Below are 27,091 nucleotides of genomic sequence, written 5' to 3'. Positions count from 1 at the left end.
TGTTTTTACATTTGAAGTGCATTCCTTGTAGACAGCATATAGTTGGAGCTCGCCTTTTTATCCAATCTGACAATCTCTGTCTTTTGATTATGGTATTTAGACAACTTATATTTAATGTGATTATTGATATGTTTGTCTATCATCCTGTTATATCTTTTCTATTTGTTTCATCTATTCTTTATTACCTCCTCTCTTCCTTTTCCTTTCTGTTTTGGGTTAATTGAGTGGTTTTTTTCCTTAAAAACAGCTTTATTGAGATATATTCACATAATATACGATTCACCCTTTTAAAGTATCCAGCTCCATGGTTGCAAGTATATTCACAGAGTTGTGCAAATATCATCACAGTTAATTTTGGAACAATTTCATCACAAGAAACTCTGTAGCCATTAGCAATCACTTCAATCCTAGTATCCCCTGGAAAGCACTAATGTGCTTTTAATCTAGAGCTAGAGAGTATAATACTAAGCAAAATAGGCCAGTCAGAGAAAGACAAATACTATATGATTTTACACATATGTGGAATTTAAGAAACAAAACTAACAAGCAAAGGAAAAGAAAAAAGGGAGAGAGAGAAACCAAGAAACAGTCTCTTAACTATAGAGAACAAACTGATGGTTACCAAAGGGGAGGTGGGTGGAGGGGATGAGAGAAATATATGATGTGGATTAAAGAATACACTTATCATGATGAGAACTGAATATTTTTTATGATTTCATTTTATCTCCATTGTTGGCTTATTAGCTATAACTATTTTGTTACTTTAATGGTTGCTTTAGGGTTGTTTATGGTGTGTGACTTTATTACAGCTCACCTTCAAATGATGTTATGCCACTTTACATATAGTATAAGAACCTTATAATAGTACACTTCCATTTCTCCCTTTCTGACCTTTGTGCTATTGTTGTCATATGTTTTACTTATACATGTGCTATAAACTCCATACTATAATGTTATTTTTATACTATTATATTTTAAAGAGATTTAAATAATAAGAAAAAAGTCTTATATTTTTTTCCCATGTAATTAACAGTTCTAGAGTTCTTCATTCTTGTGTGTGAATCTGTATCTCCATCTGGCACCATTTTTGTTCTTCCTGAAGGACTTCCTTTAACATTTCTTGTCATGCAAGTCTGCTAGTGAAGAATTCTTTCAGATTTGTATGCCTCAATATGTCTTGATTTCACCTTTGTTTTTGAAAAATAATTGGGGTGGGCATAGAATTCTATGTTGACAGGATTTTTCCTTCTTTCAGTAAAGATTTTATTCCACCATTTTCTTGCTTGCATTGTTTCTGATGCCGAGTCTGCTGTCAATCTTTGTAATGTGTGTGTGTGTGTGTGTGTGTGTGTGTGTGTGTGTGTGTGTGTGTAGCATGTCTTTTTTCCTCTGGCCACTTTTAAGATTTCCTTTTCTTTTTTTTCCCACTTGGTTTGACTCAATTTTTATGTGCCTTGGTATAATTTTCCTTGGGTTTCTTATGTTAAGTTTTAGTTTCTTGTATCTGTGGATTTATGGTTTTTAATAAGTTTGGAATTTGAGGAGGGTCATTATTTCTTCAAATATCTTTTCTACTTCCTGCACTCTCTTTTTGGGATTTCACTTGCATGAGTATTAGCTTTATTAAAGTTGTCCCACAGTTCACTGATACTTCATTTTAAAAAATTCTTTCTCTCAGTATTTCATTTTGAATAGTTTCTATTGCTCTGTTTTGGAGTTCAGTAATCTTTTCTTCTGCAATATTTAACCTACTATTGATACCATCCTGTATATTTTTCATCTCTTCAAGTGCAAGGTCTTTTTTGTGTCTCTTCTGTTTTTCTATTTAATTTTTGAACATATGAAACACAATTACAATAGCCATTTAAAAACCCTTATCTGCTAGTTTTAACATCTATGTCAGTTTTGATTGATTTTTCTCCTCATCATAGGTTTTATTTTCTGGCTCCTTTGTATGTCTAGTAGTTTTTTATTAGATATCAGACATTGTGAATTTTACCTTGTTGATTGCTGAATATTTCTATATTCCTATAAATATTCTAAAGCTTTGTTCTAGGATACAGTTAAGTTACTTGAAAAAAGTTTGATCTTTTCAGGTCTTTCTTATAAAATTTGTTAGGCAGGACCAGAGCAGTGCTAGGTCTAAGGTTAATTATTTACCCCTACTGAGGCAAGACTCTTCTGAGTACACTACCTAATATCCTGTGATTCACAAGGTTTTCCAGTGGGACTGCTGGAAACAGGTACCATTCCCAGCCCTGGTTGAATAGTGGGTGCCATTACATTTAATTCCTTCAGGTGGTTCTTTCCCCAGCCTTGGCTCATTTCCTCACACACAGATGCATTCTCTGTATATCTTCCCCAGATTGGGTAAGGAAAGATGGTGAAAGAAATTTATTTGTCAACTATAAAGTACGATTCAAATGTAAAGTTTGGGGTATCACCTTGATTTGTCTGCCATTCACTAATGTCAAAATCCAGAGATAAGTCTGTACCTTCCCTGTACTTCCATGTCTCTCTTTCCTTCAATGCTTACATACATTTTCTCCTTTCCTCTCACTGCCCATTGGTTCTAGCCATATGAGCCTGGAAAAATAGTCATCAGGAAAGAATTTCTTCAGGTCCACTGGTAGTCACATTCTCCAGTCCACACTGCCTCTTTTGAATAATAAAAGTGCCTCCTGGGCCTCGATGTTCCTCATCCCCAGAGCATAGAGCCAAAAGTGCTAACTCCATGTTACCAAGAAAGCCAACCCTTGATGCTATAGCCAACCCTTGATATAGTCACTGTCTCATCTACTTCTTGCCTTCAAAAAGCTTGCTTTCCCCCTGCCCCTCTGCTTTAGCCCAGGGAGTCTGAAACCATGCCTGTGTTTTGGGGATACCTCTATTTTCAGAGATAGGTTATCCTTGTTCTATTTCTTCCATGAGGAGAAAGCAAAAAAATAATGGGCCAGGGCTGCAGCAGAGTGAATGGAAGGTAGACCGAAGGCCTGAATTATCTAGGGTATTTTACCTGGTTGACATAGGGATTAGGGAGAAAAGAACAGAAATTGCAGCTGTCTGTGTGTCCCAATTGTCTGACTCAGGACGACCACAGGCCCTGCTTGAAAGCCCCAGTGGCTGAAGGATCAATAACCCAATGCTTATACCCATTTTTGGCATATCAATTGGGTAATGTTGATAAGGGGTCAAGTACAAGGCAGGGGCTAGGAGGGTTGGAAACCAAGGAATGCCTAGGAACTGTACTCAGGGCGAAGTCCAACTCCGGTCCTGGGGAAGAAACTGCTGTTTATTTGGTCAGAAGGTGAGCAGAAGCCTGTCATGATCTGTGCCCCAATTTGGGGTGATGACAGGCATCCACGCAGTGCTTTGGTAATACTCTAGTTGATATTCTCTAAACACTTTCCTATTTCAAGACTGTGCCAGGAGGTAGGATAAACCAAATGGGATTGAATATTGAATATGAATTCCAGCATGTAAGGTCTTGTACCAAGTAGTTGATGAGAGCTAAGGATTGAATATTAGGATTGATGAGGAGTGATGTATTCCTTAATTTATTAATTCATTCACTAAATATTTATGGAGCATTTATTTGGTTCCAGGCACTAAGGGAAAGAGATGAAAGATATTATCTATCTCTAAGCAGATGAGAAAAGCAAACATTTGCATTAGAATATGGCAGGTACCAAGGAGGGGTTGGCATAGATCACTCTGGGAGCTCAGAGGAGCACATCTAGGCCAACCTTGGGTAAGAAGTGGATATGAGGGTGGATTTCCTGGAAAGTGATGCCTAGGGTGGGTCTTAAAGAATTGGTCATGTACAAAAAGTGGAGGAAGGGCATCCCAGGCTGAAGAATAGGGGCAGGATTCAGTGCAATGAGTTTCTGGAAGTGTAAGCAGTTTATTTCATAGGTTGTAGGGGATAAATGGGGTCGAAGCTGTTGAGAAAAATCAAGTGTCAGGTGAAGAAGGGCCTTGCATGCCATGCTAAGGTATTTTACCCCAAAGGCAGTGGGAAGCCACTGAAAGGTTTTAAGTAGAAGAAAGGTGTGACTGGATCTAAATTTTAGAATCTCTTTCTGGTAGTGATAGGGAGGAGGGCTGGGCAGCAGGTAAAGCAGGGAGCCCAGCTTTTAGCCTTGACCCCCGTATCCTCCTATCTGTCTTTATTATCCCTTTCTCTTAATAAAATCTATTCTCTAACTCTTTTTTGCCTTATTCAGTATGATTTCCTACCACTGTCTAATTTATTCAGGTTGCCTCAACTTATCCAAACATACCATGCCCATTCCCATCTCTGTGCCTTGTTCATTCAGTGAACATTTAGTAAGTGACTATTGTATACTAGCCATGGTTCCTGGCATGAAGAACCAAAGATGAATGAAACATGGAACTTACATTTAAGGAGCTCAGTAGGGAGATACCCATGGAAGCACATTGTTACTATAAGGATGATAATGGCCATGGAATGAATAAACATAGAGTACCATGGGCATAAAGAAAAGTGAGTCATGTCAATGAGAAGCCCTCTTCTTTCTCTGCTAAATCCTGCCCATCCTTAAGCTTCTGCCTTCACTCTGTATAGAGGCAAGGCATTATCTCTATATACCATACACCCACCACGTATGTCTTCTAATTAGAACTGTTCAGTGGCTTCCCACTGCGTCTGGGGTGAAACACCTCAGCATGACATGCCAAGGCCCTTCTTCATCTGACACAATAGTGTAATAGTTTGGAGCTTGTTCTCTGAAGGCAGAAAAGATTTTAGTCACGGTTCTTTCACTTATGAAACCTGTGACCTTGGCCAGAAATTATTCATGCCTCAGTGTCTTCATCTGTAAAATGGGTATTGACTTCATAGGGTTATTTTGAAGATTGAGAAGTTAATATATATATAAATCTTTAGATTGTCCTTGGCATGTGAAAATTATTCAATAATTACTGACTATTTTTATTCTCAGTTTTTATCCATTTTCTTAGCATCGATATCATGTCAAGAAACTTTAGGCTTTAATTATTATTTTGTTACTTGCCCAGCTTTATGTGTTGCCATATTATTTCTTTCAAGAATGTTTATATAATAATCTTTGGAGGCAGCATACATTGTATGTGTATCTGTACTCCTGAGAGACTTGTATAGCATTAGGTATGTCTTAGGGTGATCAGCCATCCCAACTTGCTCAGAACTGATGGGACTTCTAGTGTTAAAATCAGGAGAGTCCCAGACAAACTGGGATAAGTTGTCCATTCATATGCAGTAGTTCCTTCAGTTTTGCCTTTAGTTTTGCTTTTTTTTTTTTTTTAATATCTTATTGGTCCCAAACTTAGCTTTCCAAATAGGCTTGCTTCGGTTTTGCCACAGAAAAACCTTAGAAAATATAAGGTCACAACCTCTGGGTTTCTTTGGGGTTTCCTGAAATTCCCTAGGGTTTAAAGTAGAAGTTATGAGGACTTTCTGAAAAAACTCTCCCATCTGCTCTGGGTATATTTACTAGAAATTGTGGACAACCCCATAAGAGCCTTCCTCAACCTGGCCCACAGTCCAGGAGGTTTTTCCTGCCCTTCATTTCCCATCTTTCTTGTTATTTCCATCATGATTCTGAGTACTGTCTTCATTTGCTTTTCAGAATCAGTGCACCCTTAGTTGAGTCAGGGGCAAAGCCTCTTTCCTCACACAGGATCCTGTGTTTCCATGGATTTCTTAAGTGGGGCCAAAGGATTTTTCCTCCTTTTCAAGTCCCACCACCACCCTACTCACCTGCACTGGGACAGCATTTGCCGTAGGCCATTGTTTTTCAGACAGCATTCCTTAAGGATCCGCTGGGGCCTCTCTAAGTATTTCTGAAAACCATGACAAGTGTTTCCTGAAGACCTGCTCATCTTCCTCAGTATGATCAAGAGTCTGTGTCAAGCCTCTGAAAGTTTCTACCCCAGTGTATTAGTTTCCTGGGGCTGCTATAACAGGGCACCACAAATTGGGTAGCGTGAACTCAGAGGTTTATTGTCTCTCAGTTCTGGAGCCTAGAAGTCCAAGATTCGTTCTTGGTGAGAGTATGTGGGAGATTCTGTTCCATGCCTCTCTTAACTCTAGTGGTTTGCTGGCAATGTTTATCATTCCTTGTCTGGTAGATACATCCCCCAGTCTCTGCTTCATCTTCACATGGCATTCTTTTTGTGAGGACACCAGTCATGTTAGATTAGGAACCCACTCTACTCCAGTAGGACTTCGTCTGAACTAATTACATCTGCAATGACTCGGTTTCCAAATAAGGTCCCATTCTGAGGTTCTGGGGGTTAGGACTTCAACATGGGAATTTGCAGGTTGGGGGCAGGGAGTACAATTCAATCTTTAATGCCCAGATCTTCAGGTGAGTCCAAAAAACAAACAAACAAACAAACAAACCAAAAAAAAAAAACAAAAGAAAAAAATGAAAACTCCATGGACACTAAAGGCCACTTCTCCATGGGCAAAGTCATTGCTCATAAATCCATTTCAGTTCTCACTCACTTTGCATTTGATACTTTTCTGCTGCCAGATTTGCATCCTCACCACTACCCACTTGTTTACCAATCCATAGGGCATTGTATGACTGTAGGGATATTAAGAAATATGATAGACACTTGAGTCACCAGTTCTAAATCAGGGAATATCAGATCTTTTTTAAGGGAAGCCTACTGAGGAAGAGTTGAATCCATGGCACAGCTCTTACAAAGGCGGTGACTCCCATCCTGATGAATAATACTTACAAGCTGGTTGCCTTGTTAAATGCTCTAGAGAATACCGTGGTGTGTAGAGACAGGGGTTGGAGGAGCGTGTGTGTGTGTGTGTGTGTGTGTGTGTGTGTGTGTATGTAGCAATGTGCGTGTCAGGCAGTAAGTTAGGATAAAATCACTGGGCTCCTCCCAAGCCTTCCTGCAAACATTAAGCCTTCAGTGGGTGTTCAGGGAATAGCCTGCATCTCCTCACTCTGACTGTGGCTGCTTCCTTCTGTCAGCTCCCTGGAATTGCTGACCCCTTCCCCTGCAAAGAGATAGCTCTGTTGCAAAAGATAAACACCAGTAGTTACAGGGAACTTGGAGGGGGGGAGTCGAACACGTCTCCCAGTGATTGTTTCCCGGGTGTTCTCACAGAGAAACACAGCCGATCTTTGTGGATGAGGTATTTCTGACTCTGGCAGTTACAGCCAGAGATGCGAAGGCAGGAATGGGTCTTCGCAAGGGTGGGGAGTCACAGCGCATGGGGACAGGGGTTCTCGCATGCCTCCTCGCTTCTTTCCAGGGACACCCCACCTCTGAGAAATCCCAGGGACGGAGGAGGCACCTAGCTAGTGCCCACTTATGCCAAGCTGCCAGGCAGGCTGCTAGCTCGCTGAGAGGCGCCAGGAGAGCCAGGCGCTCTGCTCCTCCGAGCCGGATCAGGGAGCTGTGGGCTCAGCACCTACGCCCTGCTCTCCAGCTCTGGGCAGCCCCGGGTGGGCTGGGGGAAGGCGCGAAGCTCGGTCAGTGACTGCGAGTTGATTTTCCCTCACTGTTGCTGCTGGCAGAATACCTACACCAATGCAGACAAGCTCCTAGAAGCCGCAGAGCAGCTGGCTCAGACGGGGGAATGTGACCCCGAGGAGATCTACAAGGCAGCTCGACACCTGGAGGTACGCATCCAGGACTTCGTGCGCAGGGTGGAACAGCGGAAGCTTCTCCTGGACATGTCTGTCTCCTTCCACACACACACCAAAGAGGTAAGGCAAGCTGGTGGGAAGGGAGCATTGGCTGCTATGCCCAGGGACCCGGGTGGTCTTAGGGTTAGTAGCCTCCGCGCAGTGATGATACTAACAGTTGGCTCCTGATAATCTGTATTTAGATCTCAACCAGAACGGAACAAAATTTTCCCCTTCTCATCTCTAGTGAGGAGAGGGCCACAGAGACAGGTCATTGAGGGAGTCTGGTAGGGCATTCAGTCTACAGCTGGAGAAATTTGGGGATCCCTGGTGTAGAAATAGTCATGGCAAGAGGAAATGTAAAATCACAGACTCTCTTCCCACCCCAGACCCACTTTCTCTTGGTTGCTGTTTCCTGTCAGAAATCAGTCCTGCAGAACTTTGATCATCTTTGCTACCAGCAAGAAGCATACAGAGTTTGCAAATGTGTTCTGTGTTTTTCTTTTATCTTTTTAAAACAGAGGATTAAACCTTCTTAATGAGGTCTACCAGAGGGTGATGATGTTAAAGTGAGTTGGTTCTCCACTTGCCTGATGGTGAAGTGGCGGCCAGCGAGGGAAGGGGGACTGGGGTACCCTGCACACAGGAGGAAGCCAGCTGGGCTTAAATCTGGCCCCCAAGAATCATTCACAAAGTGGAGACGGGAGAGGGGAGGATGGATTGGGTTACACTGTTGGCAGGGCGGAGGAGCTCATAGAGAGGAGGAGGGTTGCAAACCTGCAATTGCTTTTCATTTCTGATTAACATGGGGCACTCTGAAATTGAGTAAGTGGCCAGCAAGGAGGCACATTTAGCATCTTCCGTAATAACACCCTTGGCAGATGAACTCATTAGGTGTATGCATGCTTGTGTTCCCCCAGGAATTCATTTTAATGGAGTATTAATTAAAGTTTGATTGCTTCTCAGGAAAAAAAAAATTAACCCTACTTAATTGAGTTGATTTTTGATATTTGAAATGCATTAAGAAGCCTGGTTGTTACTACTTTACGGGCTTTTCTGACACTTGGTGGGAATGAATGCAAATCATTGCAGTGCCTATCAGAGAAAAACACGAAAAGATAATGTTTTCTAAACCGAGATTCCCCAGGCAGATGAAGGCCCGGCGAGCTCCCTGAAGATAGCTCTGCTTCCTCTGTTGTGGGACCCACAGCCGCTCTCTGATGAGTGTCTGTAAAGCAAGGGGATTAGCTTTAATCCAGGCTTTCCTGCCTGGTTGTCTGCTTGCTTGTGGCTCACCCGATTCTTAATAATGGTTTCAGAAACCAAAGGCTTGTGTATTCTCTTTTAATTATGAGCCTGTGGGTGATGGAATGGAGCATGAATGAACACGAGTCCTGTTTCCCGTGAGGGCTGTGGGGGTGCTCACTGCCCAGGGAGGTGATGGATGAGGTTAGTTTAGCTGTATCTCCCACATTCTGTGCATGGAACTAGAAGGCTGTGATTCTAGTCCAGATTTCTGCTGCCATAGAACCATGTGGGCTTATGCAGATCACTGTGTCCCTGGCCCTGGGTTGCCTCATCTCTAAAATTGTGCAGTTGTACTCAGTGGCCCTGAGACCCCTTATAGTTCTAATGTTCGAGATTCCTTTCTTTTTCTTCTCCTCTTCTTAATTCGATGGTGATAATAACAATAATAAATAATAGTAATTATGTCTGAAGTTATACAGGTGACTTACCTGACCTAAGATATGGTTCATTGTAAGCACTCAATGTATAATAGATAGTATTTTTTTTTTAGATACACATGGAATCGTCACGATAATCTCATGATCTAGATTTTCTTAAACATATTTTCTAACGGGGAAACTCAGGCTCACAAAAGAGCCTAAGTTATGGAGCTTCTCACCCAGTGAAGATTTTCCCTGTTTTCCGAAGACTGCTCGGGCTTGCCTCTGCTGTTCCACACTCTCCCCTCCTGTTTTCCTCTGGCATCTTCTCCCCTCCTCTGCTCTTCTTCCTTTTCCTTACTCTTCTTTTTCTTCTTTATGTTTTCAACCCTCAAAGCAGGGCCTTGTTGGGGAGGGTAGATCTTAGCTGAGAAAGGCAAAGTGTTGCCAGGTTGTGGGTGTGGGAGACAGATGCTGATAAACACAGTCATAGATCCTTCCTGCATAGTTATGGCTAATTTCTTCTTCCTTCCTTCCTTCCTTCCTTCCTTCCTTCCTTCCTTCCTTTTTTTTTTTTTTTAAAGTAGGCTCCACACCCAGTGTGGAGCCCATCGTGGGGCTTGAACTCATGATCCTGAAATCAAGACCTGGGCTGAGATCAAGAGTCAGACGCTAAACCAACTGAGCCACCCAGGCGCCCCTCCTCTTGACTTTCTTTCTTCCTTTCTGTCTGCATGCAATCATTTGCTGAGTTTTTGCATTAATGCCACTGTGTAATAGAATGTTGTTGTGGGATATAATTTTGAAGGAATTAGATAGAGCCCCCCTGTACAGGAGATTTCTGAGCAGGAACTGAACATCCGTCTTCATAAATGATGTAACCTAGGCTTCCTGTGACTCCCCAGGCCGAAGTTCATAATTTTACTTTTTCCCACTTTCTACGTCAAAAGATTTACTCTAATTAGGATCAGAGAGGAAACAGGAGGAAGATATGAGAAAGATACCCTCCAGGCCTATTTCTTCTACAGATTGAAGGGTCTGTTTAATCCTTTTGGCCCTGCTTCATGAATTCTTGGTGACCATGGGAGTCTGAAAGGCTAAAACCTTCTAACTATTTTATTGCAGTGTTCTGCATAATTTGAATAATTAGAAACTATCTAAATATTCCATGTTGAATGATTCATTAAACAAATCAGAGTGCATCTAGCTAGCGAAATACTATACAGTCCTTATAAATTGCATTGTCAAAGATCATGAATAGCATGGGAAAGGGCTTGTAGGATGATACATAAAACACTGTATATCCAGCATGACCACAATTCTGCTTCACACATAGAATAAAGACTAGAAAGAAGTATACAAAGAAGTTAAATGTATGGGCGATTTAATTTTCTTTCACATTCTTTGGTTTTATAACTTTCCTTCAATGATGTGTTTGACTGAAAATCCCTAACAATCCCAATAATGTTATATTACAAAAATGAAATTTGTCATCCCAGTTGGAGAGAAGAGCTACACTATAAAGAGAGGTGACAAACATGTGCTTAGGACCTTCTATGCTTGCAGAGTCTCAGCTATTAGTATATATTGTGCTGAAATTTCAAATAGCTTCCTTTTGCCTGGGGACTGGAGGGCAGCTGGCATGTTGCTGGTCTGGAAAGCTAGGGAGGATGTAGGGAGAAGAATTTACCCAAGTCCTCATTTTCTTTGTCCAAGGAGAAGGCATTTGTAGCAAGTGTCATCTGCTCCACAGAGATTGTCCAGACAGAATTCTCTTTCCTCGCTGCGTTTCCATGGAAATGCTGCAATTGCTGGGCTTTCAAAACATCCATTTTTGGATATTTTTGTAGTAATAATATGAGAGTCAAATTAACTAAAGAATGTGGCCAAGATAATCAACCTCGACTCTTTATTACACAGCTTAATTAAATGCCCATTTCTATTTGTTTCTAAACTTGTGAAATCCTTCTTCCGTGCTATTTTCTACTCAAACAGGCATGCACGCACACGCACGCGCGCACACACACACACACACACACACATCCCACAAACACCTCAGACATTCACATGTACACACGTTCCTCTCCCCACCCACTGTAGGATCACAACTAAATCAATCTTCCAAAGGGATGATGCTCTCAAGAACAAGACTGCTTCATCCTCTCTTTCAATTGCCGAACTGTCACGGTGCTTGTTTAAGAAATAAAGCTGGTAGTCGATGCCAAAGAAAAAACGATCTCTTCAAAATGAGGGAAAGGTGGTTCACCCTGTGGAGATCGTGTCTGTTAGACATCATAGGGCAGTCGATTGCCACAGCTGTGACGGTGGAACAGCCCATCAGCAGGGGAAAGCGGTAGAGTAGAATACCCACCTCTTTCCCTAACCACTCATCCAAAAGCCTCATTAGTTCTACAGACTTCCTAGTGTCTCCCTTCCTTGTCCCTCCTTGCCCGCCTTTTTCCATTGCCTCTTTCTCTGCAGGCAGGATGGGCTCCATGGGCTGGCCCCTGCTGAACTCCCTGGTTCACTCTTAGGACCAGCTTTATGTAGTGCATTCAAAGGCTCCTTCAGCTTTACCCCTGCTAATGTTCTTCTCAAATTAGGTCCTTTGTTTGGATACAGGTATTCGGGGCCACAACCACGTGTGTTCTCTGAGAGGAAGAACACATAAAGCCATCTAAGTGTGTCTGTCGACATGGACCAAGTAATCACTGCCAACCAAAGAGCAGAGCCCTGAAGGAATGGGTCACGGTACAGATGTGTTTGACCAAGAAGAGCATCTGGAAATGGCTCAAACATGAGAGTCATTCTGGAGGCAGTGGATTGAAGGAAAAGATGCAGTGCTAATGTGATAGACTCTCCATACGCAGACGATAAGAAGGATTACCCTAGGGGAGAGACCCCCCAAATGGAGAACAATAGGAAAAAAACACGTGGTTGCTGCTACCAGTTACCTCACACACTCCATGATTTTATCTAGTTTTGACAGTTGTTGCTTGTGGTAGCTTGAGGGGAGAGACCATTTTGACTGGGTCTCACTGGCTGCCTGATAATTAGTAAATTAGTAATAGAAGTGGCTCTCTGATGTGGATTCTTTTCCAAGCAATCTAGGCATGCTCTTCAGGGGTAAGTCAGACGGACACATACACAGAAGGAAACCCACAGGACATTCAGATAGGAAAATTTCAGCCTAAGAAATGGAATCTTGATCCTTACTCATAGTTTAGGGACACTAATGTTCCTTTCTGTACACTTTACATATGCCTCGGAGGGCCTTATTCAAAAAGGTGCATTATGAGCTTGCAATTTAAATGTGCTGCCACTAGGAGGTGACTGTGTGCATGTGGCCTGTGGGATTGCAGGTGGCTCACAACTCAAGCTTTCTAGGTTGTAAATAGTGTCTTAACTTGGTATCACAATTATCCTCCCAAGTGGTGCTACAGTTTCTGGACTTTGGATGTCTCAGTGTCTAAGCTGTGACTGCAGTGTTTCAGTTTAGAGAGTCATGTCTTTGTTACCCTCTTCTTGACATCAGCCTTTGACGAGAAACCATAGCAAGTCAGAGCTGGAAGGGATTTTAGAGACAAGCTGGAGAGCCCACACATACATGTGCACACACACGCACACACTGGCCAGTTTAAATATGAAGTAGTTGAAATGAAGTAGGTTTTCCTTGCTCAAGGAGTAGCCAGACAGGGGCAGAATCAAGAATTATCGCCAGTAAATTTCAATTCCATTCAAGAGCTCCTTTCCTTCTGCTTGTCTTTGTAACAGAAGGAAAAATAGAGAAAGATGTCACTAACCCTTTGCCTTTGGTGCTATAGTCCCCTTCCCTATGTCCAAGCCAAATTCTCTTTAATCACTCACAATTTCATTGAACATTTTATCCTCTGAAGGTAGACCAGTGCTTCCTTTTCTTACCAGCCTGCTAAGCACTGGGCTGCTAAGCACTGGGCTGAGCTGCATGGAGTATTGTCCTTCATCATTTATCGCTTGGCTGATTTTCCTTAGCAGTAAGTAGGTTTTGACTCTGCTTTAGACAAGAGTTTGTTTATAATATAGTAGAATATGTGAACAGAAATGTGAAAAATTGGGGCGCCTGGGTGGCTCAGTCATTAAGCGTCTGCCTTCAGCTCAGGGCATGATCCCAGGGTCCTGGGATTGAGCCCCACATCGGGCTCCCTGCTCTGCTAGAAGCCTGCTTCTTCCTCTCCCACTCCCCCTGCTTGTGCTCCCTCTCTTGCTGGCTGTCTCTCTCTCTGTCAAATAAATAAATAAAATCTTGAAAAAAAAAAAAGAAATGTGAGAAATCAGTTTCAGTTCATTAACAAAGACTATTTGGGGGGAGGATACATTTTTCTAATGATATTGACTTCAGAGGTCAGAGTGTATCCTCAGATGTCCCTAGTCTGTCCCTAGTCCCTTTGTTTATAACACTGATATTTCATTTTATCTGGCAATTCCTGTGGTCCATTTCTTTGCCCCTGCTATTTAGCTGCATGACCATCAGGAGGAGGGAGAGCCATGAGGCATGGTGGATTTCCTCAGAAAAAATGATGCTTTCTTCCTTAGACCTACACCAGGGGTGTTCAAGTTTTATTGAGAATAAGGGAATGGGGCGCCTGGGTGTCTCAGTTGGTTAAGTGTCCAACTCTTGATCTCAGCTCAGGTTTTGATCTCAGGGTCATGAGTTCAAGCCCCACATTGGGCTCTGCTGGGAGCTGGGTGTGGAACAACAACAAAAAAGGACCTTTAAGCTATGAAGCCATTAAAATAGCTTAAGGATGGTACTGAGAACAAAATTATCTTAAATCAAATAAAATTCTCAATATCCCTATAAGCCTCTTTTCTATTTCTCATTCCTATAACAGCAAGCACCAGCCTTACCCTGATCAGTCTTCTGTCTCAGTGCCTGTTCTCCCTCAAGACATCAAGTTTCTTTTCCTTCTCTTGCATAACTTGCTTTGTGTCTGCAGTTTTTGTCTCTCTCTTCACATCCTCTTTTCCCTTCCTTTCATTTTCCTTTCTTTTCCTTTCCTTCTTCCTTTCCTTTCCTCTCTTCTTCTCTCTCCTCTCCTTTCCTTCCTTCTTTCTTTCCTTTAGAAATATCTAGACTTTCCAGTCCCTAGGCTTTCCTTAGACATCCTGGGACAAAGCAGCAAAAACAGCAAAAAGAGGCCCAGCTCAACCTGGCAGCCTGAAGGACCAAATCCAATGTTGATCTTTTACTAATTCCAAACTGAGGAAGTACTTCAAACTTTCCTGCTGCCTTCTAGTGGGAACTGCAAGTGGCTTGCATCAACAGTATCTTTTAAATATATTATCTAGTATGTCCTATATGCTAAGCACTATTTCTAAATGATATATATAGATACAAATATCTATATTGATAGATATAGATACAGCTCACTTATTTGTGTATATGTACACACAGACACACACACACACGTATGTATCAACTTACTAGTAGTATTTATAACTCTGTGGGGGTAAACACTATTATTATCCCAACCTTACTGACAAGGAAAACCAAGGTGCCGAGAGTGTAGGTTATATGCCCAAGGTTGTCTAGCTGATACGTGGTAGAACCTGGGGCTTGAAACTCTTAACCGCTATGTGCTATTGCCTCTCTGTACAACAATTTTTCGGAGAACCCATTATCTTTTACCCAAGGACTTCAGCACCTGTAAAACATGGTTTTTCTCTCTAGACAAAATGGCATCATGAAATAACGTGAAGCAACAGCGACCAATATCCTGAACTCCCTGGTTTCAAACCAATTTGAAATAAATACATTCATAATATGTAGGAGTATGTATTCCATCTTCTATGGTCTGGAAAACTTGTTTTGTGTTTTTTTAAAAGATTTTATTTATTTATTTGTCAGAGAGAGAAAGAGAGAGAGAGAAAGCAGTGGGAGCAGCAGATAGAGGGAGAAGTGGACTCTTCGCTGAGCAGGGAGCCCAATGCGGGGCTTGATCCCAGAACGCCGGGATCATGACCTGAGCTGAAGGCAGACACTTAACTGACTGAGCCACCCAGGCGCCCCTTATTTTGTGTTCTAACAACAAAAAAAGGTTTTTTGTAAAGGAAATAAACTGAATTACAACTAGATCGTAAGCTGCTAAATGACAAGAACACTGAATAATAATAATTTGTATTCCTTATAGCAATCATCACAATGCCAAGGACTTATTAATAATTTTATGTTTACTTAAAGCATTAATAATAAGTAAGTAATTTAATTCCCATAATCTTTGATGAGCAGAGCAGATCTTATACCCATTTTGTAGATTAGGAAACTGAGGCTCAGAGAGTTTCTCACCTGTCCAAGAAGGACATTGTTTATATCCCTCCTTACATGCTGCCTCTAGGGCTTGTTAATCTTGTTAACTCAACCTCTTCTGCCATATCTGGAGCCTCTCCTACCTAAAGAACAAAGAATAACTTGTCTGAAATATGAAGACTGTTTTTGTCTCTATTGTTGCTTTTCTTATCCCTAATTACAAAGGCCATATCCTAATTTATTTACCTAATTTATTTACCTAATTATTTACCTAATTTAATTAATTATGAAATAATATTCCTGAAGTGGATGTTTATCCATGTTTTTAACGTAGAAGATTGCAGGAATGTTAAAACCAGAAGGTAATTAACCTTTATTTTACTTAATGCTTTCTTTAACCTGTTTTACACATGAAGTCATAGAGAGCCAAGGGTGGAGTGATTTACTCAAAGTCATCACTAGTTAAAAGAATAGGGGCCAAAATCCACGTCTGATTCTGTCTATCCATTTTCTCTCTGTACTGTGTTGTTGTTGTTGTTGTGTTTTTCCTGGTAGGCCCTGAACTTATCTTTCTGGCTAGCCAAGTGAAGTTTCCTTATTTCTAAGCAAGCATCAAACTCCTCTTTCCCTTCATCATTTTATGGGCATGCTCAATATGAGTATTACAAGTAGAGCCCTGTGGCAGACCACTGGATACCTAGTTTCAGTATGAGGGAGAGCTATCATTACATGAGTTTGCAGTAATTCAGTCCAGCTCCTCATCATTTCCAGTGCTTATTCTGTTCAAAACATTATACTTAGCTCTTTTAAAGTTGCCTGACCCATAATATCACCCTGACTGCATTTCAGTGCCTTGAATATCATGGGGGAAAAGGCTCATACTTACATTGAAATTAAGATAAGCTACATTCTTAACATTCAACCTTCTAACCAACCTAGCAGCCCTGAAAAGAACAAAATAATTTAGCATAACACATATTTTTAAAATTAATCTTCATTTGGTTCTTATCAAGCATGCCATTCTTTTTTGTGTGTTTCCAAAGTCATGATTCATTTCTAGGAAACAGCATCTAGCGGCCTGGAGTGTGCAGAGCCCTCCTTTCTGAAAGATGAAATAATGTGTGTCCCTCACCAATCCTCTGTTCTTCCTGGTCTCTCCAAGACGAGTGATCCCCCTGCTCTATAATTACAAGTTTCCCTGAACCGCAGGGTAGGTAAGCCAAGGGTGGTTCTCATCCTTACGGAATGGAAACGTTGATGGCGTGAACTTAGGAGAGATGAGTAATGAATATAAACATAAGTATGCTGGCGAGAAGCACAGTCTGACATCGCACTGACTGGTGGAGGCTAGATGGGATGCCCATCTGACTTTGTTGCCCTGGCCCCTGCCCTGGCCTCTTCTGTCTGCCCTGAGTGGGGTCTCTGCTTTCTTCCCTGCAGTTGTGGACATGGATGGAAGACCTTCAGAAGGAGATGCTGGAGGACGTTTGTGCGGACTCAGTGGATGCGGTCCAGGAACTGATCAAGCAGTTCCAGCAGCAGCAGACCGCCACTCTGGATGCCACGCTCAATGTCATCAAGGAAGGCGAAGACCTTATCCAGCAGCTCAGGTCAGCGCCTCCCTCCCTGGGGGAGCCCAGCGAGGCCAGGTCAGCATGGGCAGTGCTTTCCAGTGTGAAATGCCCTCGACTAGATGTGAGATAAGTCCTGTCCTGGTCTTGGCTCAGCCACAGCCAGCTCTGTGGTCTTGTGTGAGCTTCAGTCTCTCCATCTGTCTGATAGGAAAATGCCTGTTCCATACCCAACTTGAGCTTAGAATGAAAGAGTAAATGGAAAGCTCTGATGTGTCAAACAATTATGTATTATTCATGATGCTATTCAGCAATTCATAAGTAATATAGACACAAAAATTAATAACCTTCAACAGAAAATAAATAGCATGTTCATTAAGAATTATGGCATATTTGGTTATGTGGAGAAACAGCTATTATGGAGTACTGCGTTATTTGGCTTCTGATCTCGGGCTGAACCCTGAATGCTAGAGCCCCAGTCGGCAAAAATGGTTGGCTTTGTGGGATCTAGAACTCTCTAGATCATTGTGTGTGTCACTATCCCCCTCTGCTCTCCATTACCCACATACGACCTTTCCACCAGTCCTTGCTGCCCAGAAAATACAACTCCCTCCGTATCAACCTAAACCAACATAAGAAGGAAAATCCTGTCAAAAACCTTACATTCATTTAGAGTCTTCCACACCATTGCCTCCTTTCTGTTGGAATCAATATCTAGTTTCCTGTCCCTGTCAAGGGCACTGGCCCCTCAGATGAAGTGTCACGGGGCCTTGAGCAAGCCCTCAGCACCATGCCTGTGCCCAGGTGCTGTATAAATAGGACTTGATAGTGCTAATGATGTCTGCCCGCAGGGACTTGCTCTATCCTAAAATCACCGAGCACTGGGACCTCTGCCAGATCCCGACAGAAATAATCTCATCAGCAAGTCCCAGGCCAGCCCTGGGGCCTGAGGGAATTACTTCAATTGGAGAGGGTTCCCCCCCCTCCACCAGTTGTCCAATTAAACAATGGGAACTTACCTTGATATAGCCCTGGCACGTTTTTCTGTTGGAAATGAATCACGTCGATTCCAAACATGCACAGGAGATGTTTTGAGTCCTCCTGTTGCATACTAACGAGACAGCCTCTTTGCCTTCTTCCCCCAGTGCATCTTTACTAATGTATAATACACGAGTGTTGTCTGCCTATCGAGGAAACCCTAGTGTTACTGGCTTCTGAAAAAAATTCCAAACGGCAGACAGTCACTTAATTTCTCTAGCCTTCAGCTGCCACATCTGTGTAATTAAGGGGGTCACTCTAGGAGCTCTGTCAGCTCTAGAATTTTGTGATGGTTTTGTGTTTTCTCTCCATATACTCTTCATAAGCTTGGCGGGTTTTGTTCTGTGTGGGCTGGGTCTGTGGCGATGACCCCTGCTCGCACCTGCCAGCCTTGCCTGATGCCTAAGGGCTGAAGGCTATTCTGTGACGGGGGAGGCCGTGACGTGGCTGATGCCTGTTCTACAGACTCAAACGCCGTGGATTTCGGAGAGGACCCTAGCTAGCTAGCCGTGTGACCAAGAACCCCTGGCGGCCATGCACGCCCTCACTAGCCTGACTCTAGCCCAGCCTCCCTGCCCTGATTTCAAGACCCATCAAAGAGGAGAAGAAGCAAGCGGGGCCCAGTGGAGGTGGGCGGGATGCCTCACGCACGCCAGAGCACGCACCCTCTCTAGGCCTCTGTGACTTCTCTGGCACTCATCAGCGAAGCAACTCAGGTGGTTTTGGCATCATCTCTGTGATTCCTAGTGAGTGTGATGCTGACATAGGTACCATGCAAAATGGTCAGGAATCATTCTCTTCCTTCTGGAAGCTGATGGAAAACAGATGGAGAGGAGCAGTCATAGAGAACAGGCATACACTTCCAACAGCGAAGTCCTCAGCCAGTGCCTAATGCAGAGGGTCACGTACAGGCCTTATGCTCTGTTCCTGACTGGGGTGTCTGTGTGATGGTGGGGTCTCTGCCCAATAGGCCAGAGGACAGGGTGGAGTTGGGAGCTCTCGGAATGACAGAAGGAGGGGCTCCTGACCATGGGCCTTATGCTCCCTTCAGAAACAGACGGCGTGAGCTCAGGCACAGTTGCTTCTAAGACAAACACAGGCGGACAGGACTGGGGGTCAGAAAGCCTGCTGATGATTTTGCCCTTGTCCTCTGACTTCTTACGTTGTATAAGAAGCCAAGAAGCCGCAAGATAATGAATGTGCCCATTTATTGCAAGCTTTAGGGCCCTATAGAATCTAAACATCTGAACACCTGTAATTGTACTATTATAATGATCTCTTTGGAGGTCTCACCACCCCTTACTCTCTGAGCAGCTCAGTATGTTTCCTTTTGGTTCCCGTCTATGACACGTCACCTCCCCCTGCCACTTTCGTATAGACTCTCCTGCTTAGAGAATACAGGCCTCCCACCTGCCTGGCTGGGTTCCTGCTTTTAACGCCCAAATCAGAACTCATCCTCTTTGCCTCCTTGCTGTTGCCCCAGCCTCTTGTGCCCCTACCCTCTACTCTCCCCAGCTGGGCCTGGGCCCCAGTCAGCGCTTAGCACTTCTCGCGTGTCCTTTCAGGATTAACGGCCACTCACGCAGCATGTTTCTGGTCACAGAGCACATTCACGTGCACAGGCCTACTTGACAGCAAGCCACGAAGTGAGCAGGGCAGGGATTATTAAGTCCACTCGACAGGAGGCAGCTGGGGCTCCCGGTGGTGCTTGTCCAAGGCCACGGGCCCCTGTGGGTCAGAGTGAGGACTGAATCTGGGCTTGCGGCCTCTAGAGCCTGTGCTTTCCTCACCACAGCCTGGAGCCTGTGTTATAGCACGAGCCCGTAACTTTGGCAGAGCATTATAAAGCAGATGAACAATTTTGGTAGCCATGATCTCATTTTATTGAACAAGAATCCTGTGAGGTAAAGCTAGGAAGGGTGATTTTTTTCATATGCCTTTGATTTGTCTAGTCTTATGCATTGCGATCGATGTGTCTGTTCTCATGCATGTGTACATGTGTGTACTAAACCCGTGCATCATGGGCTGCATGTATGTGTGGAACCGGTCAATTTCCCTAGTGTATTCGGCTTCGGAGAGCCCTTTCCGTCCATTCCTCTGTCTGATCCCTTTCACAGTTCTGTCTGAGGACTAGGAGAGCAGCTAGTCTCAGAGCTATGGTGCTGTGAACCTCAAAGAGGATACACATATCGTTGGTTCCCCTGCTAAAGAGATAGTCCCAGGGTCACAGGAGGAGTTTGGTAAATGTCAGGAATGACCCAGTTGCTTCACATCCACCTTGCTCAGATGAGGAAGGCCCCCTGCCCCTACATCACTTTTAACATGGCAAGGCCTCTCCCCCCCACCCCGACTCTGCCACAGGGACTCGGCTGTGTCCAACAACAAGACACCCCACAGCAGCTCTATCAGCCACATCGAGTCAGTCCTGCAGCAACTGGACGACGCCCAGGTGCAGATGGAGGAGCTGTTCCACGAGCGCAAGATCAAGCTGGACATCTTCCTGCAGCTGCGCATCTTTGAGCAGTACACCATTGAGGTAGACACTGTATCCTGGTCTGCTTCCTGGTCAAGGGCACTGCATCAGGGGCTGGGGAGGGAGCATCGGGTGGTACCCTGTGGAAATTCAAGGGGATTGCGCATCAAGGATACATTTTTAGAATCAACAAATTCCCGATTCACATTCTACCTTGTTCTGTTCCCCTGTCCTTCTCACCTGCTCCACCAAGCAGAGCCTCTCTGTTTCATTCTCTGTTTGGGAACTACTTAGAAGGTTTTTGTTGGGATTATTTGAACCCTTGGTATTTTGGTTCCTGAAAGACCATGGTGTTGGCTATTTGAGTTAGTGATTGGATCCTTCACTTCAGGAGTAGGTGGGTGTTAAAATTGGAGGCCTCGTCAGCTGATGACTAGAGGCTAGAAGCTAGATGAAATCACAGAGCAGTCAGGAAGCAGGAGCCACGGAGAGCTTCGTGCTCACCAAGAAATTAAGTCTGTGCTGACGCCATCTTGGTTCCTCTCATGGACTCCTCAGTTCCTTCTGGAAAGGTCAGAATCAAATGTTCTGATATATTTATATCCCCTTTGTGATGCCTATTAATAATGTCTGCTCCACATAATATCCACCTTTTATTATTTTCTACTTTGAGACAGTAACTAAAGCCAGGCCAGTAGGGTTCCTGGGGTGTGAAGAGCATCCAACATCCAAGGCACTTTGTCCTTTTCAGGGATGGGAAAGGGTTAAATTAAAGAGGCACTATCTTCTCTTTACTTCCTACTGGTGTGGTATCAGGGAAAGCCTCACTCCACCCATCATTTTTTGTTTGTTTCGTTTTGTTTTGCATTCCAATGGGCTCCTCACAGTTGGGGCTCCTGGGTGTCTGGGAATGATCTTCCCAACAGTATCTGTGGAAGCTTCATGAAACTGGTATGGAAGGAAATGACTTTTTTTTTTTTAAATGTTGCAATTCCCATACCCCAGTCCCAGTCCCAGAGGGGACCAGAGAACTGTCCTGGCAAAAGATGCTCTTTTCTTCAGTTCTGTGACCACAGGGTTTATGTTGAGAATCAGAAACATAAAAGGAAAGCAGTCCTAAAGCAATCCTTCCTATCTCTGTCTTATGATCTTTCTCTTCTTATAACCACACCTCCACCTTTGCCTCCCTGGAAGCCACTGCAATTTCTTGCCGAAGACTACCTGTTCAAAAAAGGGGCATTCTGGACAGTTTCCAGAACAAGGGAAAAGATAAATCTTTAAATCTAGATCTTGGTTATCCTACCAGCTTGTTCTATAACTTTAGGTGTAGTTATGTGTATTTTTTACTTGATTTATTTTGAATTTATACTCAAGAGGATTTCAGGTGGCAAATAGTATTAAAACATAAGTTGTGGGGTGCCTGGCCGGCTCCGTTAGAGGTGTGCATGACTCTTGATCTCAAGGTGGTGAGTTTAGGCTCTACGTTGGGTGTAGAGATTACTTGAAATAAACACACTTTAAGAAAAATAAATGTAGACTTAAAATATATGTTGAAAGAATAATGAAAATACTGGTGGAAAATTAGAGATGTTGGCAGGCAGCAGAGTGAATGTGGTGAGCTTCATAGAGCTGGGGTGATGAAGGTAACAAAGAAAGGAAAGAGGGAGTGTGAGTTGTTAATCTTCGGTACTTGGGAGTGAGGCTCACTGAAATGAACAGAGTTCCGTTTAATTGCAGTGGCCCCGGCCCCAGGCACTCCCACCATCCACTCCCACCATCCACTCCCGCCGTCCCTCCTCAGCTCCACTGCGCCTGCCAAAGGTGAATGTATCCGTTGGGAAATCATGTTAGCAGGTGTGGTGATTCTGCTCTTGTAGTCTCTGTTTACTCTCCTGTCATTCCAGGTGCACATCAGAAACTGCTTAAGAGGAAGGAAACCATCTGAGGGTTTGGATGTTTTATTTCATCAGATGGCATGGTTTGGAGGTCTGGGTTGCTGGTTTAGTTGCAGAATGGGTCAGATAGCTTCACTTTGCCATGAACTGCACCCCTGACATTAGCCAGAGGAGATGGGGGGGTATCCCTAGGGTGTGTTTGCCTATAGTGATTCTGGGAAAATCCATTCCCACTCCTGAAAAACAGTCCAGAGTATATGGCAAAAGTATCCCTTAAAACAAAAAAGCAAACTATAAATCCAATACTTTAAAATTGGATCCTTTTTAAATGTTGCACCAAAGGAGCCTGTTAGTTCAATTTATAGGATTTGAATTCTTATAGCCTTCATATCGTATAAAAATTCTCTCCCCCCCCCAGTAACCCCCAAACTGTACAACAACTTGAATAGTTGATACATAGTAGAGCAAAAGTGGGGGCATCGTATGAGGGTCTAATAAAATGAGGGAGATAAAAATAGTAGTTTGGTTCAGCACCCTCTGGTTTAGGCAATGACATGCAGGTTTTAGAAGGGGTCTTGTGCCCCATCTGGGGTGTGGCCCAAAGCTTGGGAAATGCTGCATTTCATCTCAGATTGAAATGGAAATCCTGCCAAACCCGTGAAAAAGTTCTGCTTCAACTCAGATTGTCAGAAGTTATTTTTGAGGGTGCTGAGATTATTTCAAATACCAGCTAGTGTTTCACTGTGAGGGGATGATGAGCAAACATCTAGAGAAGAGTCAGAGTGTGAAACCAAGGGCGGCTTCTGTGGTGAGGGACATGCCGGAGCTGACATTAGCCAGGACAGGGGCTGTCACTGCAGAGCCTTCAGCTATGGTGTCCTTCCCTTGAGGAAGGCATTTGATGGACATACTCGGAATTCCTGGGGATTACTGAAAACCAGAGCAGGCCTGCACCCCTGACATCTGGGAATCTAAGCATGACTCCTTCACCGTGTCACCGATGGCTGAGATGGGCTCATTTATTTCAAAATTAAGGTAGTACAGACTCCTTTTCCTCAATAAGGATGGTGTGTATGGTGCCCACAGGATGACCTGGGGTGAGGTCATAGGGCACCCCCCCACCAAGAATGAAACTTCTCCCAAATGTAGGAGGCAACTGCTCAAAAGCCAGGACTGAAGCTGCATTCCTCACATACCTTCTTAGCCTCCACAGAGACTAGATGGAATGACCCATGGTGGAATATGATGTTCTGTAAAGGGTTTCCTATAGGTTCAGCTTCCCTCCATGAAAGGCATTTTATATGAAATGGTTGTGATAGCAGAGACATTTCGCCGAATGTGAATAATGTTTACGTTGTAGTGGTAAGAATATGGGTGATATCTTCTCGAAGCTTCCAAGCATTTCAAAGTTTCTGCAATTGACCAGAATGATCAGAAAGAAATTTAAAAAAAATGTTTTTAGAAGCAAGAATGGGCCAGCAGTCTTCAAACTCTTTTGATCATGCACGTTCTTAATAAAGTATTTTTGAACTTGCAACTCCCTATCTTTGCATATATTAGTTGATAAATGGTACACATGTTCTATCACTGGCTAATAATCTCAGAACTCAGCCTGCCCTCAGGGCAAAATTCAGCTTTTTCATTAGAAGTTGTGGTTCCATATTTCAGATCCCCTCTTGATCCTTTCTTTTTCTTATTTTTTTTGCCTGGTTTCTTGACAGATCTGATTAGATTATCATTGTTTCTTTACCCCACAAGGTGGCCGACAGAGAGTTCAAAGTCCTCTCGTGCTTTCATGTGTATTATTGTCCTCAAACTTCAATTTCTTTGCAGGAAACTTGATAAGCCATGTGTCTTTCTGTGAAGCTTAGTTAAAAGTAGGTAACAGATAAATCTGTTTAACTGGGTGCATGTAAAGAGCAGTAATTTGAACTATGCTGAAAGTAAGGGGACAAATGAGCCCAGTCCCCCTCTGCAGTGTGACCCCCCACCCTCCTGAAGGAGCCCTCTCCCACCCCACCGGCTGCCAGGGCTTGCAGCAAGATTCCGGTGTCAGTCTGTTAGTGAAAGTCTAGGGAAACGTTGCATCTTTTTTACTGGTTTAATCAAGTATGTGTGCATACGATATATGTGTACTACAGATGCATACTTATACAGTGAAAATTTTTGTGTTTTCAGTGGATAATCTGCCGTGGAGCTGGCACACTCACATTATGGAGTACTAGAAATGATGCCAAGAAAGATACCCTACATAGGGGACTTTATGGAAAATGGGCCACAGTTGTGGTCTGTCTTTTAAATCTTCAACTCTATAATCCCAATCAAAGTTTGTTCAATGTACCTGCGAATTAATCTGTGTAATTATTCTGAGTAAGGAATGGAACAGCCAACTATAAATCTATGGAGTTTGCATTAGGACATGTGGCTCGGGCTGAGGCTGGGGAGAGAATAGTCTTCAAGGAGGAAAATTCTGCCTTGAGGAGAGACAGCTGATTACAATTTACTGGTGGTCTCAGCTCTTCAACTGGTTGTACGCAGAGGCCTTTAGGGTCTCATATTTGAACAAGATTGCTCTGTCAGCCTTTCGCCTGATAGAAATCCAACTCAGTAAACATTTAGTGAGCATCTAATAAGAATCAACACCTGTGTTGTGCATTGAGGATACAAACAGTCCTTGCCATAGGGAGAAACAGACAAAGAGAATCATGTACAATGTGATAATTGTGTGACAGAGAGAAACTCACAGTTGGATGAGAACACGGAGACAGGAATATTTAGTTTAGTCAGGCTGCCCATGGAAAGTTTCTTGATGAGATTATACCTGGAAGACAGGTAAAACTTGGTGGCCAGGATTTGGCATCCCCGGGGGATGCCACCTAGCCTTTATTGGGATATCTCCAAAGTCTAGAAGTGGGGTTTGGGGGAAAGGGGGCAGGCAAGGGAGCTCAGGATTTTATCAGTATGTTGAACCAGAATCTCCACCCTTCTGCTCTTTAGTCCTAGTTCTGCTCTCTGGAAAAAACAGAACAAACTGCTACCTCTTATATTTGGCAGCCTTAAAAATATATTTTAAAATGGTCATCATAGGCTTCTTTTCTTTTATCTGAAAAATGTTGAGATTATATAGTTATTTCTGCAATCCCCTTTACTCTAAAAATTTGATGACTATTTCTCTTCATCATCAGCCCTTCTCTGTGGCGCATATCCCCCAATTTATTCTTGTCTTTCTGGATACGACATGGTTTCCAGACACCTAACTCTCCTGGTTTCCCTCTGCCGAAGGCGAGTTAGCCACGCCTTCCTACACACACCTGGGTGCAGTGTGTTCAGGGCACTGGCACTCTCTGAGTGCCCTGGAGTTAGGAGCCTTTTCAGTGGCATTATCACCTGCCTTGTCTAGGCTTGTGCTCCCTTAAAAGCCCTTGGTTGTTTTTTCAAAGTGCTTCTGGTACACTGACTTAAAAAAAAAAAAAAAACAACTTAAATAGAAGCTTTTATATATTTTCTCTCTCAGATTGTACTGTTTTTCTTCTTGGCCCAGTTCTTCAGCCTATCAAGGTAAATTTATTATCGCTTCAATGCTTTAGCTATTTGGAATACCGGCCAGGTCAGGCAGGGTCCTGTGGTGCTTCATTGGAAGTTTTCCTCTGGTGACTCAGGGCCGTCCGCCTGCACAGTCATCGTGTTGCCTGGGGATCATCTAAGGACCACATCATCTAGTCCACTTTCATAACCTCTTCTGTAGATACAACATCAGGCTCTGCAAAGCCATGCTGTGCTCCATGTTTGCAATATGCCTCAAGTCCACCAACATAGAAACTGTAACAACAAAGAAAATGAGATCTATTTGAGATCCCTCTTTGTGCATTGCTCCTAGGGATCACTGTAGCATTCTCTAAATATGCCCCAGTTCCTTTGAGAGGAAAATGCAGAATAAATTCTATAAAGTAAACCAAAGCCTACACAAAATATTAGTTTGATAGTCTCTTCCAGACTTTTGCCAATTTGATTTCAGGATCATTGTGTCGGGGTGAGGCGATAGGAGGTGGGGTCTGCTACCATCTTCTTTCTTAAAAAACAAAGCAAAACAAAAATGCTTATTCACACAGCTTTCATACTCTGGCAAGTCGCCTGTTTGGGATAAATTATCAAAGATGCCTGATGGAAACCTTCAGATCACTGTAATGGTTGTGAGCCTAAAGTCAGGTTATATTATCAAGGTACAAATGGTGTATGCTTCTTATTTCTGTGAGGATGCTGGGTTTCAGGAGAAGGAAGTAGATATAAGCTCCAGGACTAGGTATTTAGCTTACGTAGGAGAAAAAACACCGACATTCAAGCATTGGTAAGTAGTAGAATGAGTGAACAATATATGTTGTAGGAGCTCTTCAACAAAGGGGAGATCTTTTGAAAATAGATTCCCACAGGTCTCAAACTCATTAAGAGGCAAAGATATGGACAATCAAGACCCCTTCAAGATCAGTCATGATTATACCAAAGACC

The 27,091-nt window shown here is 43.2% G+C and overlaps 1 protein-coding gene across 21 annotated transcripts in view; it reads left to right on the top strand.

Moving 5' to 3' along the window:
• Positions 1-27,091, top strand: part of KALRN (kalirin RhoGEF kinase) — a 637,031-nt gene that overhangs the window by 317,932 nt on the left and 292,008 nt on the right. For 17 of the 21 annotated variants that reach the window (XM_045812695.2, XM_045812694.2, XM_087861567.1 and 14 more), the window contains exons 11-13: positions 7,548-7,739; positions 17,052-17,260; positions 20,582-20,756. In XM_045812695.2, the coding sequence (XP_045668651.2) occupies positions 7,548-7,739; positions 17,052-17,260; positions 20,582-20,756 (576 nt within the window). The remainder of the gene's footprint in view (positions 1-7,547; positions 7,740-17,051; positions 17,261-20,581; positions 20,757-27,091) is intronic. The other 4 variants (XM_087861563.1, XM_045812696.2, XM_045812705.2 and 1 more) reach the window with 1 other exon arrangement.

The sequence above is a fragment of the Ursus americanus genome, chromosome 4 (assembly GCF_024610735.1).
Source record: "Ursus americanus isolate L20-20 chromosome 4, mUrsAme1.1.p, whole genome shotgun sequence".
Classification (NCBI taxonomy): Eukaryota; Metazoa; Chordata; class Mammalia; order Carnivora; family Ursidae; genus Ursus; species Ursus americanus.
Note: the sequence above shows the minus strand (reverse complement) of the source record. Positions and strands in the feature narration are given on the sequence as shown.